Source organism: Macadamia integrifolia, unplaced genomic scaffold (genome assembly GCF_013358625.1).
Source record: "Macadamia integrifolia cultivar HAES 741 unplaced genomic scaffold, SCU_Mint_v3 scaffold2385, whole genome shotgun sequence".
NCBI classification, from domain to species: Eukaryota; Viridiplantae; Streptophyta; class Magnoliopsida; order Proteales; family Proteaceae; genus Macadamia; species Macadamia integrifolia.
In genome coordinates, this window is record NW_024868678.1 from 51,879 (window position 1) to 72,042 (window position 20,164).

General features: G+C 37.6%; 1 protein-coding gene across 2 annotated transcripts in view; it reads left to right on the top strand.

Annotated features, from left to right (window-relative positions):
* The window catches only part of LOC122066424 (haloalkane dehalogenase-like), a 28,459-nt gene extending 25,161 nt beyond the window's left edge, over positions 1 to 3,298 (top strand). For both annotated transcript variants that reach the window (XM_042630227.1, XM_042630228.1), the window contains exons 9-12: positions 544 to 619; positions 1,142 to 1,285; positions 1,374 to 1,527; positions 2,987 to 3,298. In XM_042630227.1, coding sequence (XP_042486161.1) covers positions 544 to 619; positions 1,142 to 1,285; positions 1,374 to 1,416 — 263 coding nt within the window. In that variant the 3' untranslated portion in view covers positions 1,417 to 1,527; positions 2,987 to 3,298. The remainder of the gene's footprint in view (positions 1 to 543; positions 620 to 1,141; positions 1,286 to 1,373; positions 1,528 to 2,986) is intronic.
* Positions 3,299 to 20,164: the final 16,866 nt, after the last annotated feature.

Sequence of the window (20,164 nt, forward strand, 5' to 3'; positions counted from 1 at the left end):
TGGTTAATCACAAACCTTACATTCTAATTTGTATCAAGTATGATATTGAATAGAGCTGATTGGAGGGCAAGGATCCATTTAGCCAATCCCATTTAGTTGGGATAAGGCTGAGTTGTTGTATTCTGCCCCTCCGTACTAATATCTTAATAGCCCTTTAAGATTTTGTTCTTTTACTAAATTGCCATCCCAATATGCATTGGCATTATCAAGTATTTTCAGAATTGATCCCTACCATGATAACTTCTAAGTGCTACCAAGTCTATTACACTTGCATGGGTCATTTTGTTATTAAATGGATGCTTGATGTCTGCTACATATGTAGGCCATGGGTTTTAAACGTCACAGAATTTTCAATAAGCAATTGAACATAACTTCAGTTTCCAAAGGTTTTTTCCTCCCTCAGTTTTAAAGTTTCTCAAATTCACATAAAGCGATTCAATTATAGAAAATATCAAAACGCAATGCAAGATTCACTTTCACGGCATTTTGCATCAATAACTTTACTTACCATATCATTTTGTCTTCTTTTGTTATATTTTTCAGCATTGCTTGAAGCAGCAAGAAAAGCTAACTTCAAAGATATATCAGGTCGAATATCATCTGGGTTTTCATCTGGAAGGTATTTTTTTTTTCCTTTCAAACTTTAGAAAACTGTAAATAGAATCCCCATCCCCTCCCCCGCCCCAAAAAAAACAAGTACAATACATTGATGCTATTCAGGTAGTAATAACAAATGTTTGCTCTGTTCACATTGGATGAAACAACATTGGAGTTTGAAATTCTTTTCATGCGACTTGGTATACTGTAGCAGCTATAGGTTATGATGAATTGACCATGGAATTCCAGATGTGAACCTTTACAACACTGGTGTAGACTTCTATGGATTGCATATTTTGTTGATTATTCAAGCATGTATGTACATTAATTTTAATTTTTTTGGACATAGAACACCTTCAAAGTTAATAATGATGACCAATCTTTACTTCCTTAACTTTAATCTCCAATTTACTTGGTTTAATTTTCGAAGAAGTCAGGCTTTTTATATCTCCTTCCTGGATTATCTTGGGATTCTGCATTCATTTAACATCTCTGAATCTCCTGCTTTTGAATTATCAACAAATAAAAAAATTTGGACTTACAGATGGAATAAACCAATACTACTTGCCTGGGGAGCATCAGACAAGTATTTGCCTCAATCAGAAGCAGAAATGTTTCAGAAGGGAAATCCAGATGTTGTCAAGATTAAGTTGATAGAAGGTGCTGGCCACATGCCACAGGAGGATTGGTAAATAAATGTCTATTGAACCTTTCATTGAAAAGCATTGACAGCTTGCTTCTTTCTTGAAGTCTTGACATATATACGATGTCCACAGGCCTGAGAAAGTTGTTGATGCTTTAAGAGTATTTCTTCGCTGAATGCATGAATGGCATTGAACAATTGATGTCTCATGGCTGAGCTTGCCAGAACACTTTGTGCCCATACTGCAATTCCATGGGACTAAACCGGGAAGGGCTTGTCCATATAAGGTAAACGCCCTTTTCAGATTTTCATCTTTTCTATCAGTTGTGCTTCCATAATTGAATCTGTTCTTAATACAGCTTGCTTCAATCCAATAAACCTACAGTTTAAATTTAATTATTTCTGTTTCATTTTTGTTTTACTGATCAAGCTAAGTTGACCGAGGCTATGTTCGATTATTTTAACAATCATACCCAAGGTTTAAAGTATCTGTATGTATCGCACCGTATCAGCCAATACGTATCAGTATCGGCCCTTACCGATATGATACTATTGATATGCTACATGGAAAATTTTAAATCCTTTTGTATTGATATGTATCGTACGATACATATAGAAACATACATTCACCTCGGTTTTTAATTTTCAATACAGTATCAGTGTATATTGATAATTCGATATGTATAGACCAATACGGTACGCTACGGTCATATAATGGCCAAGATGGGTCATTTCTCAGCAAAACATAATTTTTTGAGAAGGATTTTTGTTCCAAAGTTGCTGCCATCGATTTTTCTCTTTAACTAAAGTTGAAATCAAGGTTGAGAATCCATGTTACACCCATAAACAACTACAAACCTTAGATTCTCTGTGCGATACTCTCTATTTTAGTGTTTGTGCATAATACATGTTATATATTACTTTTTTTTATTTTTTATTTTTTTATATGCAAGTGTATAAAAAAAGTGTTTTCTATCATTTTATGTGCGTATATGCATCCTAATTTTGGCAACCGATACCGATACTTTATCCTTGATCATACCAACTGTTACTCATCCATTATCTATTAGAAGGAGACATTGTGAAAAGAATGACCATTTGGCTGCTCTCATCTATCTCAGTTGTGACTAGATTAGGGGGTTCTCGAAGAAAAAGCAGAGCCAAGAGAAGAAAGTATAATGGACATTTTGGCATTGATCTTTTCCCACATCATTAATATGTGAGAGATTGTAGTGTGGAATTTCAGAGAATTCCAATTTCATGATGGAATAAGCATCCTTCTTGCTTCTGTGGTTCTGAATAGTTAATTGGTCACATAGAGGGAATCACCTAGGCATGCATCCTATGTTGTGACCTAAGTATTTAACGTTTCACACTCTTTAGATAGAATGAAAAATAGTCAAATAGGATAGTTCTAGTCTCCAATGAATGGCTAGACTTGCATGTTCTGATGAGATCAAATAGTCACTTGTCAAGTTGTGATCATCAAGAAGAGAACAACAACAATTACAGTGTTAGTATGATCGAAAGTGTTTTTTATTCTGTATAGAAAATGAATCTATAGAGTGATGTATATTCTATAAAGACAATGAGTGGTGTACTATTTATTCTATTACCCATTTTAATAACTTGATTCTTTATCTGATGGGAAATATCTTAATTTTGACTATGCTTTTACTGAAAATGACCTTGCTGCAGCTTAAGGGCTGAAAATTCTCTTTGTTGTTTCTTCTGAATCCTGTGCAGATCACTCAAGGTGTGGTACAAGGAGCATATAATCTCCAAAATAGTTCCTTCTGTAGTTTGTGACTCATGTCTGTTCTAGGACTTGTGCCAGGCACATACCAAAAGTCTGCTGATACATAAGGCAATGGGTCTTGTATTAATTCTTATTTGGAAACTGCAAAATCTGAAAATGCTGGTGGATTTGGTATACTCATGTTTAGGATAAATGTGAAAAATGAACACACACTACAATGGTTGTGGTCATGGCAAGATGGAATCTTAAGCCATCATATTCTAATAATACGTTAATACAACATATATTTGCTTTCCAAACACAGAATTCCTAGACTGGATTTCTAGTCTGCACAATCATATTTGTCACGTGGTAGGTTGGATGGGGCTGAAATTTTTTTGGACAATAGAAGCAAAGGTCCCTTGCTCACATGTCATGTTTCAGTCCAAAAAGAATTTTCCAAATGGCAAAACAAAGTATTGAAAAATTATGAGAGATCCAAGAGTGGTAGAGTTACTGAGCATAAATGGACACACATGACTATGTATGCCAATGTTGATTGAATTAAGCTTTGAAATATGACATGGCTAATGCAGACCATGTCTTCTTTGTCCAATGGTTATAATGGCCACATCACCTTTCTACATGGCACAAATAAGGGCTCTAAACTAGATATCCTTCCTATACCGGCTAGACCAAGGGGATTATTGCCTTTCCTTTTTGTTGGAAGGGAAAAACACGAAAGAAACAATTTGGTTATATGAAGCTTCAGTGTATTTTATAATTCTCTATCTCTCTTTACCTATTTATAGCCTTCTCCCAATTTGTTCCATAGTTCAAAATCTCGTTTCGGTAGGCCATTTCGATTAGACCAAAATTAGCAAAATGCATCGAAATTGGTGAAATTTCATCGAAACATCGCATTTTTTGCTGGACTATTTAAGTTGGTCATTTTGGTGGGCGAATAAACCATATCAGGCTTTGATACTTTAGGAAAATCTTATTAAAATAACAACAAACATAACCTTATCCCAACTGAATGGGGTTAGCTACATGGATCCAATGCTTTAAAATAATAGAAAGTAAACATATATAAACATATATAAACCTTCATAGTAAAGTCGAACAATAAGGGCCATTGCTTGGAGCAACGGCAAAGGGCTCTTTCCACCTGCGCAGTGATGCGGGTTTGAGTCCTGGGAACTAGCCTCTCCGTAAAAGGGGTAAGGCTGTCTACTTATATACCCTCCCAAAACCATGCTTAAGTGCGGGAAGCTTTTGTGCACTGGGTAATGGCCTTTTTTAGTAAAGTCAAACAATGTGATGGCTTGGATTTGCGCTCGTAATTGATGATATGAATCAAACCATGTTGCCAAGTAAACCTAGCATTGACCTAATCTACATTGACGGCTATGTGTAGATAGATGAGCTAATAGCAGGATTTGACAAGGAGTGAGTATTTAATTCTACCGTGGAGTGCAACAATTTTGTAACCAGGAGCGGTAAAGCATTCAAACCACCTAAATTGAATGCGGCCAACCCGACTGAGTTAGCTAGACAAAAGCCAAAAGGAATTAGCATTGGAATCATTTTGAACCGGAGAATGAAGTACTCAAACAACTTAAAAAATACCCAAACAAGCATCTCAATTTGTGGACTTCTAATGGCTTCACTAAACATCACAATGCGGTGTAAAAGCCTTGAACAAGGTCCATGTACCAATCGAAACCAGTCCCCTTGAATTATTTGAGATTGTAGGAGTAGATTTTGCATTACGACCTTATTCTTCAACGACAAGGATCTATTGGCTGAAGGTACAGGTCACACGAAGGCCTTACACATCACCATTGATTGCAATGGAATGAGGATTTCACATGTCCTCATTGACAGCAAATTAGCATTGAATGTTTGTCCACTTAAGACCCTTAAACATTTGGGGCTACATGTGACAAACATCAAACCCTCCATGTAAAGTGTTAGGGCGTATGACAACACAAGAAGGGATATCCTTGAACTCATAGCCATTGACATAATAGTAGGCCCAACCAAGTTCCATGTTGAATTCCAAGTCATTGACATACATCTACTTTAAACATGCTACTTTGAAGACCATGGATTCACGCCATTGGTGTCGTACCTTCTTCGTTGCACCAAAAGCCCAAGTTCCTCTTGGAAGACAAGACAGTCACCATTATGGTTGATCCTGACTTTGTCAACACTCTTAAAAATTTTGAGAAGGGAGGACCAATCTTGTTCCCTACTACTTTTGACTATCAGCTCAGTGGATTCGACTTCACATTTGTTTTAGCTACTTACGTGGAAGATCCTCTGAAGGAGACATTTCCTCTACTAGGGAAAGCTAATATTTAATCCAGCTGTTACCAATATGATAAAAAAAAAAGTTATATATATATTTCCACAGCATGGGCTTAGGAAAATACCTACAAGAACAAGCCACTTGGCTTGAGTTGCCCACCAATGAGAGATACCACAATCTGGAATATAACTCCGATGTGGAAGACTATCAAAAGAAGGAAAAATCAACTACCCTCAATGGATATTTTGTCAAAGAAGGAGAAAACTTTCCTTATAGTGTATTTAATGAACCTTGGTTTGATTACACCTCCAATAGACTAATTTCAGGATTATTCTTATTTACAGATGATTTCGATTGGTTAGAGCTCACATCACCTGGAGAAGGGAGTTTCAAAGACACCTTGCCTCATTAAATAGCTTGATCTCAGGACAAGAGATCTCTTCAAAGAATGCACAGTTTCAAGTCCTCAAGACTTGATACACCCGGTTGAAGGGATAATTCAAACTGGACCACAAAGACAAAATTCTTCTTCACGGAAGGAGAAGACGAGAGTGATGCCAAGCCCAAGTCCGAGCCTAAGTCCAAATTCGAGTCTTCATCATTTTCGTATTCCACCTCTTCTTTCAATTCCAAGTCTGAGTTAAAGTCTGATCAAAATGCAGAATGCATATTTAACTGAGAATGTGAACACTGTTAGGATACATATTTAGTGAAAATGTGTTCTTTATTTCATAATGCCTAAGTATTTCATCGTACACCTCATAGGCTATTACAAAACATTGAAAATTAACAAAAAAACATAGAAGAAGCTTTCATCGAACTCCTTATGCATTATATTGTCTCATTTGAGCTTCTTCTATTCCACTCCTCCCTTATGCAATTATATCTCGTTCAAGCTCCAAGAATAAACATTGGTGGTCTGAGGAAAATTCCCATTGGACAAGCTCACACCCAAGAAAATGTCTTCCTCTTTCCACATCTTTGATAGATCAATTTTGTAAGAAAGGAGGAACAAACAACCAACATGACCGGAACCACTTAATCTAACTTCCAATTTTTTGGTTCTGGCATCATAATCGATCCACTGGTACAATTTCTTTCTATTGCTAAAAATTCCATCAAGACCTACTTTATTTGTGTTATGGAGTAAAGAAAGGAAAAATTATATATATATATATATACATAGAGAGAGAGAGAGAGAGAGAGAGAGAGAGAGAGAGAGAGAGAGAGAGAGAGAGAGAGAGAGAGAGAGAGAGAGAGAGAGAGAGAGAGAGGGATGTGCTGCATACGAGCACACAAGCACTATGATCTCAACGCAAATCCCATTGATTCAAGGTCCACTGCATTGATTCAATAGAAACATTTTATAGGAGGGAGCCACTCCATTTAATAGGGACCCTGCCCATCTCTTACGTATCACCGCTCCTGAACCCACTATCTCTCCACCACTTCACATCTTTACACTTTCGGGGAAGGCACCAAGCTGAAGATTATTGGGGATGTTGCTCCTATCGAACCCAGTCTCTATTATGGATTTGTGACCACATTCTCCATAGGGCCCTCTTATCTCTTCCTTCTCTGAGCTTGGGTTATGGCAGAAGGAACGAAGGTGAATGGTGGAGTAAGCATTTCTGAGCAACCTTTTATTCAAGGAGGTGAGCCTTCTCGATCAGTTGACCCGCTTTTCCTCTTCTCTTTCTCCTACAACTACTATACCTATTTACCGATGCTACCGTTGCTCCTGCTCCTCCCGATTGATCGCACCTGTTGTAAAACTTTCATGTGCAAATGCACATGTATAACGGTGTGCACTTGCATTTTCAAAACATGGGTCAAACTTATATTTGATCCCATATTAAAACTACAACAAGGATTGGGGGTATTCAAAGAGTTTAATAAGTACCATTTTTTTTTTTTTTTAAGATAGGGAGGGGAAGATAACAACCAAGAGGCCGAACTTGAGACCTCTTGGTGATAATGGGTTTTACACACCACAGTTACACCAACTTGTCTAAGTAGTTGTTGTTAAACTCAAATTTAATATTTTACAATTAAATTTTGATGCCATGGTGTTTAGTGATATTAAGACCTCATAGTTTGTTATAATAAAAGAAAGAATTTTTGTGATCTAATTACACGATTTTTAGTTGTGGTGAATCTTTGTTGGATCAAAGTATTGTAACACGACAGTCACTGAGAGGGGGTGAATCAGTTAGTCCAAATCTGATGCCCAAAAACCTGTCTGATATCTGACAAGCCAAACCCTGATGTACCTGCCCCTGTACTTGTCCCTATTCGCGCACAGTTGTATACACACTCAGCCTCTCATAGGCACTTCCAAGTGTGCACACCCTTTCCGCATTTCACGCACTTCCAATATATAAATGTATATATAATGCAAAAACAAACACACCCATAACACAAAATTTTTACGAGGTTCGACAATTTGCCTACGTCCTCGGAGTAGTGCCTGTAAAGGCTTCGTATATACTCAATACACTAATTTTGATTGCACTCAATCGGGAGCACCCACATCCAAATTTCTTAAGTCGAAGCTGAAATAACACTCGTAGTCCCGGTACAATGTGTACCACCCACTCTTAGTACTTAGCACCCATTAAGCATTCAATATAAGAATACAACTAACCTAGCACCCACAAATAACACTCGTAGTCCCGGTCAAGCCTTGCCTATCTGTGCATCTACAACTAGCTAGCATACTTACAGTTCATTTACAACTAACCTAGCATGTATACAGTTCATCCACAACTAACCTAGCATATATACGTATCATCATACATACATATAACGTAAATTCTAGGATTAGAAAATCTCACAACTCTTGTCTAGTGTTATCAGAGTTGTCTTAGAGCATAGTCTCTACACACTGGAATCCTCAACTTCCCTCTAGTGTAGGAGACTTGAACCTTCAAATGAGCTTAATATGGCCATAGCATCCCACAAGTCTTCTCCCTTTCCTCTTGCACTTTAAAGCATAAATAGAAAACCCTCTCTTCTCTTGGCTTTTGATTAATGAAACATCAAACGGACTCAACTACCTTCTCAAGCCCACTTTAATGGAGTAAAAGCACTTCAATCAAGCAATAAACCTCATTCAATGATCTACCAACAAGAGGGAAGCTTCTCTCACAAAATCCATAGATTTCCTCTCACCAAAGACTTGTTTTTAGGCTTCCTTCATGGAGCGTAAACCACCTCTTTTGAAGTTAATAAGACATTCTTGCAACCAAGACAAAAGGGGTAGATTCTCTACTGATTTTCTTTTTTTTTTTCTTTCACCTAACCTCTATTCTTTTTCTTCATATGGATAGAGCTCTTTCAAATGAAGAGACTGCAACTTGGATCACTTAAATGAGACCAATATTGAGGAAGTTATTGCACTTCAAAGTTTGGCCATTGAGGGAGCTTAGAAGGGAACGTTTGAATTCTATTTAGTGTACCTGCGAATCATATAATCAGGAATAGAACTGCAGCCATCAGATTTATTCTGACCGGTCTTGATCCCTTGGATCGACGCAGCATTGCCAGTACAAATTCTAGAATGACCTTTCATTTCAGTCCTTAGATGGGTTTCATCTAATGGCCACCATTAATCTTAAAAAGTGGAAGCCATGTTCGTATTGTCATTCGAAGAAGAAGGAATCTTCAATTAATGCTTCACCAACAGCCCTTTGAAGTCAACACCATTGAATGACATCAGCCAATAAAGAAGCCCTTTCTTGAATCTTTATGATTAAAGCTACAATTCTTTAATAAATCAATGAGATGTTTGTAGCATTCCCAATAAAGTGGAAATGACACGTATTGGGTTCTCATTAAATATTATATTTAGGCCCCTATGCTTTTGAGAAAAACTTTCATGCCTTGCCAAATTCTGAGAAATTACAAATAAGCCCTTCAACCCTTTATAAAAATTCTAAACCTCCCCCACCAACACCTAGAGCATTTTCATTTCCAGATTTTGGAAATTTCGGATCAGCTTCCAGAAAACTTGCATAACTCTTTCATATGATTTCCGATTGCGACGAAACAAAAAGCGTTAGAACCATAACTCAATGCTCTACACTTTTTAGAAGACCCCATCATCTAGATTAGATATACAAAAAGATCATTATGCACCTAAACCTTTCCAATATTGCAATTCCCTAATACGGAATCGAAAAGCGAAGAAATCAAAAGCGTTAGAAAGATTGAATTTTTATCGTATCGTTACATGAGAAAGTTTATTCCAAAACATTCATCTTCAATGCCAAAACTACCCCTGACTGCCACAAAAGTCATCTTTTGACCGCGGATGCCGTAGCTTATTCATACGATATCGAAACACAAAGAAATCAGAAGCATTGAACTTGATAAATTACATAATGTTTTCATGAAGAAACCATCTTCCAAAAAACTTATTTTTAGTGCCAAAAATACCCCTGAACATAATTAGGCAAAATTTACCAATTTTGACCCTGAAAACTGCACCACCTACCATGGATGTATCAACCCACTTCATGCATACCATGTGGCTCTGTTATCTCATCGATGAAATTGAACACTGTCATATCATCCTTTTTTGCCACATCATCCAAACTGGCCACATCATCACCACCATGTGGCTGAGGTTGCCAACAAGGACAACCATAAACAACACAAAGCAACTCATTCGACAATGTCAACAATTTAACCATGCTAATTTTTTACCAGATTGATAGTCATTGTCTCAACCACTGGCTAATTGGCAAAGATTAATTTAACGAGTACCAATTCAGTTTAGATGCTAAAGAGTTCAGATATATTTAACAACTCTTAGTTTGCTATAATAAAAGAATAACTACTCTAGACACCTATTTAGGACTATAAATTTAAAAATCTTCCTTAGCACCAAAAAAAAAAAAATAAAAATTTATAGCACTCAAAATTCCCACTTTTGGGAAAAAATGTGGAGATGGTTGAGGAATTCTTATTTCCTTGATGGGAAATTTTGTTTGAATAAGAATTTACCACAATGCACAAATTGTTGATCCATATCAGGCATCCCAACAAGAACTCCTTTTGATCGAGTGAAATTGATTACTTAGTTGGATTGGTGGGCTTTGGGAATGATTTCATTCTGAACCAGAAATGAAGAATTTCAATTTATCGTGTTAAACAATAGTTTTAAAATTCGAATTAGATTTTTCAGGAACACCCGGATTGGAATTGGCCAAGAACGATGCCCAGTCCTGACCATCTAATACTGATCCACTAGTAAGGTAAGGGTAAAAAGATTCAAAATACCAAATTTTTTTTTAGGAAAGGGGTAAATCTATTTGGTCCAGTCCAATCCCAACCGATACCTATCTGATCTATCATAAGATCAATCCCAAGTTTTAAACATTTGTCAAAACATGCAAATTCAGTAACCCCAATCGTCCAGTCATTAAAATACCACAATCTTAGAAAAAGTGTACTTCCGAGACATGTCAGTGATTATGAGCAAACTTTATCTATACATAATAAACCACCATTCTACAATGGCAAGAACTTCAAAACTCTAGCCTTACATATCATAGAGATGTACTATTACGTTTTAGCGCAAGTCTTAGTCAAAGCAATCAAAACATGTATTTGTCTTTTTATTGTTTAAAATAAGTTTTGTCGTATGCTTCCCAAAGATACGGGAAAAAAGGGCAAACGAAAAGCATTCCCATTCTAAACACGTTTAAAATGCTTTTAAAATACATTCCTTATTTTTTGGCTTTTTAAGACTTGACTTTTTGAACATAATGTTTACTTAATTGACCATATCTCTCTCTTGAACTCCGATCTTCCTAATTCTTTCGCCAACTTGAAGCTAACTCAATGACCTATATTTCTCATGATAACACCTTCAACTCGAATTCAATGCACGGACCCCAAAATTGAGCTACACACAACATTTGTTGAAAATTGTTTCTAAAGTGATGACTCCCAATTCCAACTAAACATGCATCACTCGAGAGTGTGTTGACTATGTTAACAACAATGAATAACATTATAGTCAAGTCACATTGCTCAATAAGACTTTGGACTTATGTGGTGTATGAATTTAGGTGTTGGATGCTATTCAATGATATGTCTTATAACTTATAATGAGACATGAGTATATATTGCAGCTATACACTATTAAGTTGCATTATTGCAACCTGTTGATCACAGGTTCAAAACTTGGAAACAGTCTCTTCTTCGAAGCAGGGGGTAAGGCAACGTACACAATTGCCCCTCCCAGGCCTTGCAGTAACAGGAGCTTCATGCACTGGGTTGCTTTTTTTTTTTTTTATTTATTTATTATTATTATAGTTATTTTGAACATTAGATATAGGTATTCATGTAATAATTCCTTAATTTATATGTTACATTCGTGCCCTAATTTGATAAATGTTGTGTATCATAGATGAATCGTAGGGAATTGACAGTATAGTGATTACTAGATTGTAGTTGTACACTGTAAAGAAGGAAGAGATCATCAAACTTGTCATTATAACTCTTGCCAATTAAAATTGAGGGGATTTAAATCTCCAAGGAAAACACAAGCAAGTATCCTAACATTAAGGATATCCACCTAATCATGTATGTTAGGCATGCCCTAACTTAGTGTGCATGGACGCACACAAGACCTCATAACCAGAAAGGCAAGTGCACTAGAGAAATTCCAATAAAAATGCACTCAATAAAACTCACCGATTGATCACCACCGGATGTGCTGTGCTAACAGATTAACTGGTGGAGCCAAGTCATGGGTTTCTATGCCTAGATTTTCTCCCTAGGTCATGAGGGTCCTTTTGATTGACTGTGCATGTCCCCAAATTCCAATTGAGGCGATGATTCTACTCACACCTCTTAGTTTACCCACTTTAGGTTAGTTTACAAGTTAGGGTTTGGAGTTTTAGGGCTAGATTTCATGTATGTAGCAGCTAAATGCACTAACTAGTTTAGGTATGGTGTAAATAGTAGTTTAGATTACATGGATTTTTAGGGATTTGGTCATTTCCCCCAAATTTTGGAAATTTCGGTTGGGGTTCCATGTATTGATCTCTAATTTCACTTATGATCACCCCAATCCCTATTTTACGTGTATTACATCATTTCGCCCAACTTATAGTTAGGTTAGGGTGGTATATCATAGAGAATCCTCAAATTTAGGGTTTAGGTTACCTAAATTGGAAGATTTAAGTTGGCTTTCATGTGTGGAGTCTCCATACTCAAATATGAGCACATAAACTAGCTAATTTAGATGTCCTATACAAAAACCCCAATTTAATTTTTGAATCAAGAAGGTGAGTGGAGAGGATTTCGGTTAGGGGTGCCACATTGGTTTAGGCAAATAAATAGTGTAAGAGAGAGAGAGAGAGAGAGAGCAAGTATACATGAGAGGTAGAGAGACAGAATGCAACTCACCTTTAATGTGTAGGTGAGTGGAGATGATCTCCTCCCTTGCTCCCACCTTCCTCTTCTTCCTTTCCTTCCTTCCTTCTTCTTCTTCTTCTCTTTCTCCCTTCTCTCCTTCTCTTGTCTTAACTTTGGTAGGTATGACATGAATGAGCTATTAATAGCTCTTTTTATGGTAACTTAAGTTAGCTAAGGACTGCTTGGGAAATAGATGGATTTTCTACCATTACTGGGTTAATTCCATAATCGACACTAGCAGGCCCACCTATGGGTGATCCATTACATTAATCTACTCATTGGTAGGTCATACCAACTATTGGAGGTGGTCTGAGGTGCACGAGTGCGAGGGCTTGGGCCCCATGGCCAAATAACCTAAACTGTAATCATATTCCCACCGGTGGATGCTAACCTACTAATGGTGAATCACTAGCGGGCATCGGCTGGTGAGGGTAAAAAATACCCATTCCTAATAGGACTTCCCCTGTAAGCTGCACTGATGGTCCCTAGGGCCGATGTGTGATGGTATGCTTATGTATATAGGGTAAGTACATGAAGTCAATAACACTAACCACCAAAGCTTCAAGGGTTTAAATCTTTTCCAACATCTTAACCTAATCCATACCAACACGTAGGATAATCCTTCCCTTCTATATAATAAGCCTGGCAATCCAAAAGTTATCAGTGGTTATCACCTGTGTCCAAATATTGAAATTAGCCCGGGGTTTTGGGCATGGGTGTAACACCCATGATGGCACCATGGAGCTAACTGCAATAGCATTATTTTCCTTTATTTTCATTTCCAAAAGAATGCACATGAAGAAACGTTGGACCCGCAGACAATTCCTAACTTCTGCCTATTTTGAAGGATCATTCAATCCTCTTATATTCCAACATAAGATTGATTCTATTAATTGAAATACAAAACAGGAAACCCAAATCCTAGTATAGGTAAAAAAGGTTAGTGAATGCCCTTTTTCTTTTTGCCACTGAGGCCTTTAGCATTTGAGGGGGCTACATCTTTTCCCTGAAAATGATGGGAATCTTTTCTGTAAGTGTGGAATAGGCATTAATCTTGGAAGAAGGGGCAATGGTCTCACTTGAGTCTCGAAAAGAGGGAAGGGGATGATGGAGCCTTCCCAATCTCCGTTGAAGGTGGTTGGAAGGGGGCACCAAATCAGCATTAGGGGAGCCAGGGCAAGAAGAGGTTTCCCGAAAAGAGGAAGTAGGGGTAGGGTGAGTTTGGTTTGAGAGGGGAGGGGTAGTGTAGGTTTGGTCTAGTTGAGTTTGGTTTGTATGGGTAGGGGTAGGCTGGGTTGGTTTGGGAGGAGAGGGTACTGTAGGTTTGATCTAGTTGAGATTGGTTTGGGTGGGTTGAGTTAGAGGTCAGTTAGGTTCAATTCAGTATGATATGGGAGAGGTGGGGATTTAAGTATGGCACCTACATGGTCATATATAGGTATATGTTATAGCAAATACCAACAAATGCAAAAATAAACAAAACCAAGTCTGCACAACACATAGATTTAACAAGGTTCACACACTAATGTGGTGTGCTACGTCCTCGGTGAAGAAAAAGATGTTTCACCATGTAGAAGAGAGATTACACCCAAGTAGCGGCCCAACCCCTCTGCTTCCATCACAGATCTCATAAAACTTTTCATTCAGACCGCCACCAAAATATGTCGAAGCAGGTCCATCTTTAAAATGGGTCAAGAATTCGAGACAAACTTAATAGTAAAGTATAGAGGTAGGTATAATGGGAATTATACTCTCATGATTTTTTTTTTTTTTTTGGGATAACTAAAATAAAATAAGCAGAAAAAAATATGAGTTTTTACCTGGTTAAAAGTACTAGTGCTATTCCCAAATAACATATTGGCCGACTTAGAAGAGATGAACTTAACTGCCTCAGACATGCTTAAGCTGATAGATTTGAAGAAATAAAACTATAGTAAATATATATATGTTGAAGAAAATATGAAAGTCCATAACCACGCTTCTTAAGTAGGTTGTGGAATAAGCTTAAGTAACTCCTGATTTAAGAATCAAACTTTAGTGACTGTCCATACCCTACGATACGTTGTGTTCAGACCTTCTAAGATGTTGATATCTTCCGATTTTATCAGTTGTTTTCCTTAAGTGGTCCCTCTATCGATGTTAAAAAACTGTCCTCAAAACAAAATCCCATATGTCCAGCTCCAATATGTTTTTGACATCTCAGTAGTAGCAGCAAAAACCATAATGGGATACGAAAAAAAAAAGAAAAGGAAGAGTTGGCTATCTTCATAAATGTTGGTCCGGTTCATCTGTGTTAAAGAGAGAGAAACTAAACATGTTAGAGCAAGGAGAAAGCATCAAATCATTGATCCAACGGTGCACTTTTTGGAGAATCATTGTAGGATTGCATGATACAGGATTTGATGTTTATGAAACCAAATGAAATAAATAGATATAAAAAATTCTGAAACACCAAGTAAGGTCTTCTCCCTTGAGAGAAGAGAAACAAAAAAGATGATTCGCAATCGAAAAGATTGAATTGCCATTTATGAATCAAGATATGAAGAGGAGGAAAATAGTTTCATATTGTCTACCACAAAGCACATAAGAATTGTCAATATTTAACCAAGCATCGAGAAAAATATCTTACCCTAGTATATGCTATTATGGAGAACTCTTTACAGAAATACCTAAACTTTGAGTGGCTACAGAGTTTCTAAAGAAACTTCCACCAATCGCCTAGGGGGTGGGGGGAGAGGAGATTTATATTTTTTTTCCACTTGCATAGAAAGGAACTTAGGATCCAAGAGGAACTTAGTCTCCAATTGTAGAAACGCAATCTTAAAACCGATGCAGAATGTGATGAAAAAACAAGAACAAACAATACACATAAGTTTATGAGGTTCGACAAGATTGCCTACATCCTCAATGAGATGAGATTCTACTCTTCACCATCATTGGAGAATAAGGTCACAGCACTCGTCCTCACACCTCTCAGTATTGCTTGCATTACAAAGAAAGAAAACCTCGCTACAAATATATAATGAAAAACCCTAATCCGAAAAGTACAAATTTGCCCTCAAATAAAAAATTCGAGTGAGGGGCTGCACCCCCCCCACACCCCCATGGCCCGCCTACCGGCAAGCAGGACCACCGTTTTGTTTTGTCAGGGCGCCTGCACTAGTACTTCTTGGATTAAACTGCGACAGAATACAAGACATCGTACATCAACACCAATATGGTAGAAAAGGTACCTTGTCGAGATAGGATGCACCACCATTGATCCCTTACCGAGGATATAGGACTTTTGTCACATGTTTAACAATGTTAATAGGGATAATTAAGGAACTGTGTACTCTATAAGGGTAAGAAGAGGGAAAGACACTCATATTCTTCATTTGCCCTTGTTAAGAGATTGTGAGAAAGAGAGAGAAGGACGAATTTGGCCAAGGTTCCTTCTGTTTATCGTTCTTTTATGATGTTATTTGGAGATGAGAGAGGTTAGCTAAGATCAAGGGCTTCTCAACAAGTTAAGATTTGTGAGTACTTGGGAGATGGAAATCTAGCATTAAGGGTTGCATGAAGATGTGAAACTCGATGAGTAGGGTTTTCAAGCTACATATCAGACGGGTTTCTCTAAGAAACTTCACTTTTGATGGGTTTGGAAAGTGGGAGCTGCCATGGAGCATCTAGGATCTTTATCCTTGCTATGCATGCATAGTTCATCAACTTTGTAGCTAAGATTGAGATTAATCAAGGGGTTGATCACAACAGTTTTGAAGATATCTAGTCATACTGCAAAATGGGAAATTTTGGGTTTGGTAAGAAATCCAATTGATTAAAGAGGGTTTGAGATGATTATTTGTTCAATTCAAGGAATTGGTTTCAATCATGTATGCTTGTTGTCAATATTAAGTGGATTGTGATAAAGATTAAGTGTTATTAGGAATTTGAGCTTATGCACGAGCTCTGGTTCATGGGTTGAGGATTGAAGGAATTTGGATCAGGTTCATGTATGAGAACAATCTCATACATCCCTTGTCTATGGATTTAAAATCTATTAAATGAAGAGAGAGATGGTGAATTCTAAATCCTCGGACAAAAAACGTACAAGATTGTTCTCGTATGTGAACCTGATCCGGTCTCAAAATCAATTTTTGGGTATAATGTGGCATACAGTTTATTTTGGCCAATGCGCCACCAGAGGAACTGTTCCTCACCTGTTACCTTTGGAAACTGATTTTCCACAGGGTTTTAAGGGCGGGGGCTGTCGGGTTGGGTGCCAGCAAGCTGTTTGTTTATCGGTTTGGTGGCCTAGCACACCTGTTGGTGATCTTAACGAGACTGAATCAGCCTTGTTAGTTTAGTTGGCCTACTTGGAATAGCTATACCTAATGGGGATTAGGGTTTTGAACTTACTAAAAGTTATCAAACTACTTTTTGAGTGATTTTCTATTCTAGGTAATGTGTGACTCGAGAAGAAACTTATAATAATCATATATTGGGATTGCTGTGGATTCTATATGATAAGGTGAGTGATTCCTACTTTAATTATCCTTAGGAGGTTTGAGGATAAGTTATTGTGTAATTCTGAATAATTGTTTGTGAAATTTTATATGTAATAAGTTGCACAATGGTGGATCCCTCACTCAGCGGGGGAAGAAAGAGCGGAAGTATTTAAGAATTATGGGGGATAGTTCCTCACCTAGCAAGGGAAGGAGTGAGAGGATTTTGAATACCTCACTTAGCAGGAGGAGGAGTGAGAGGAATTGTGGTTGTTCTCACTTAGTAGGGACGAAAGAAGTGAGATTCCACAAAGAAGTTGATTGGAAGGTTGTGGCATAGAAGTAAATCAGAGTGTGACCGCAGGAAGCCCTTGGCGGGCTATGTGTGTGTATTTTTGTTCATCTTATTTATTGTGATTATCAAATTGTTTATGTTTTCTTCTTAGTAGTGTATTATGGTATATGTAATTTTCGTAGGATTTATTCACTATGCTGTTGTAGCTCAGCCCAATATGGGTTTATTTTATTTTTATAGAGACCTTATTTCATAATGGTGGAGAACTTGCAAGGTGATTCTTAGACAAGAACGGAGGACATATTTATGGATGTATAGTAACGTGTATTTATAGATAGGAAATGCTTGAATTGGTGTCCTTGTTATGACTTTTATGTGGGCTTAACTGATACTGATTGATCCATTGGGCCCAAGCAGTTATAGACTCACTCTGATTAGGAAACTCCTAGCCCAATTCATTGTGGGAATGAATTAGGGTTTAGGGATTCTATTATAAATAGAAGCGAATAGCCTCTGTAGCCGTCACTTTAATACCTTCATGGTTTTAGAAGCATGGACTCCCCTCACATGAGTAGTGTATATGTGAGAGAATTCTAAGGTGAAAGGCTACAGAGGATTTTAGCAGATGGAACTCCACTGAGTAGTTTTTTATTATCATCTTCATGGGAGTAATCTTCAAGCACATGGGATAAAAGTTCATAATCAATACTCACGAGATTCTAAACTTACACACAGATGTTCCTCTACTCTCATTGGTTATCATAGATGGGGTAAATCTACATGTTTGTGTATTCTTAAGATCCAAAAAAAAATCGTTGATTTTGTTTTAGGGACTACACTCATGGTTATTCTCTTTTATGATTCTTGTATTCTAAATACTATGGGTTGATCATATTATTCTATAGAGGAGAATCCCTAACAGTTCTAGCAATTGAATATGAGCATTCTACAAAAAAAAAAAAATTACGATCTAGATTAGGAATGTCTAATGAGGGGCTCATACCGTTGGAGAATCCTACAATCATCAAATGCTGAGTGACCTGAATTTGACAGCTTAATTGCCAGCCTACATCCCCGATCGACTAAGGTTTAGTGACTTGGTGGCCAACCCACCTATCCCAAGGGCCTAGTGATGTGTTACTTTTTGCTAGACTCCAAGTGCAACTTTAGGCTAACCTATCAGTTATGGTCTTGGTGTTATGCTGGTGTAGACTAGTAGCTCGGTAACTGGTTGAATTTTTTATGTTGGCAGTCGAACCATATTCGAACTAGATAATTGTTTTCAACTGACGATGTAGCTTGGATGGGACTAAGCCGATCGCTTAGACTGGGATCGAAGCTATCGGTGCTTGACCCAGGTGGCGTGCTCCCAATGCTAACAGTATTTTGCCGCAACAAAATGCCCCCCCCCCCACCACTCCTACCGAGCTATTTGTGGCCAGTTGGAGTAGTAAAGCCATGCTTGGTCACTGCCGTTACATTCCACTTGACTTATCCTTAGGTTTGGCTAACCACTATGACTATTTATTGGGCATGATCGTCATCCCTTTTTGCTTTGCAGTCAAGTGGCTTATTCTAGGAAGGATGGGACTAAGCCGATTGGTTAGACTGGGATCGAAGCCATCGGTGCTTGACCCAGGTGGCGTGCTCCCAATGCTAACAGTATTTTGCCGCAACAAAATCCCCCCCCACCCCACCCCACCCCAGGAAAAAAATCATCTGTTTTTCTTCATCCATGTTTTTCTTGTTTTGCTACTTTCAGAAGGCGACATGTGGCATTATTTTAAGTGAACGGTCAAGATTGCATTAAAAACCAAACTAGATGTAATAACCCTCATCCAACTGAATTAATCTTGACCGTTGATGACACGTGTCATCATCTACAACTAGCAAAACACAAGAAAAACAGAAAAGGGAAAAACAGACGATTTTTATCCTCTGATCAGATACGACGCGGAGCATAAGGACAGCAGAACACACCCAACCATGGTTTTAAGTATCTCCGATACTGATACGATACCCTCCGATACGTATCTTAAATTTAGCCGATCGATACGATACACACCGATACGATACATGAAATTTTTAAAATCCTTTCGTATCGATATATATCCTACAATACATACCAATATGTATCAATATACCACCAATACACATCGATACGATACGATATACCTCGATACGACTATGAAAATTATAAAATTGAGGTAAAATGTACGTTTCGGTATGTATTGGTACGTATCGGTGAGTATCGGTATATATCGATCGGTACGTATCGGTATATATTGGCACGTATCGGTGAGTATCGATATATATCGGTACGTATCGGTAAGTATCGATACGTATCGGTGAGTATCGGTATGTACCGATACAGTGCGCTATGGTCATATAATCGCCAAGATGGGTAATTTTTCAGAAAAACGCGATTTTTTGAAGGGTTTTTGTTCCAAAGTTGCTGTCAGCCATATTTCTCTCTAACTAAAGTGGAAATCAAGGTTGGGAACAAGGATTTTACATTTATGGGACAACTACAAACCTTGAATTCTTAGTACGATACCCTCAATTTAGTGTTTATGCATAATACATATTATCAATAGCTTTTTTTAACAAATTTTTTATGCAAAAGTGTTTAAAAAAATGTTTTCTATCCATTTAT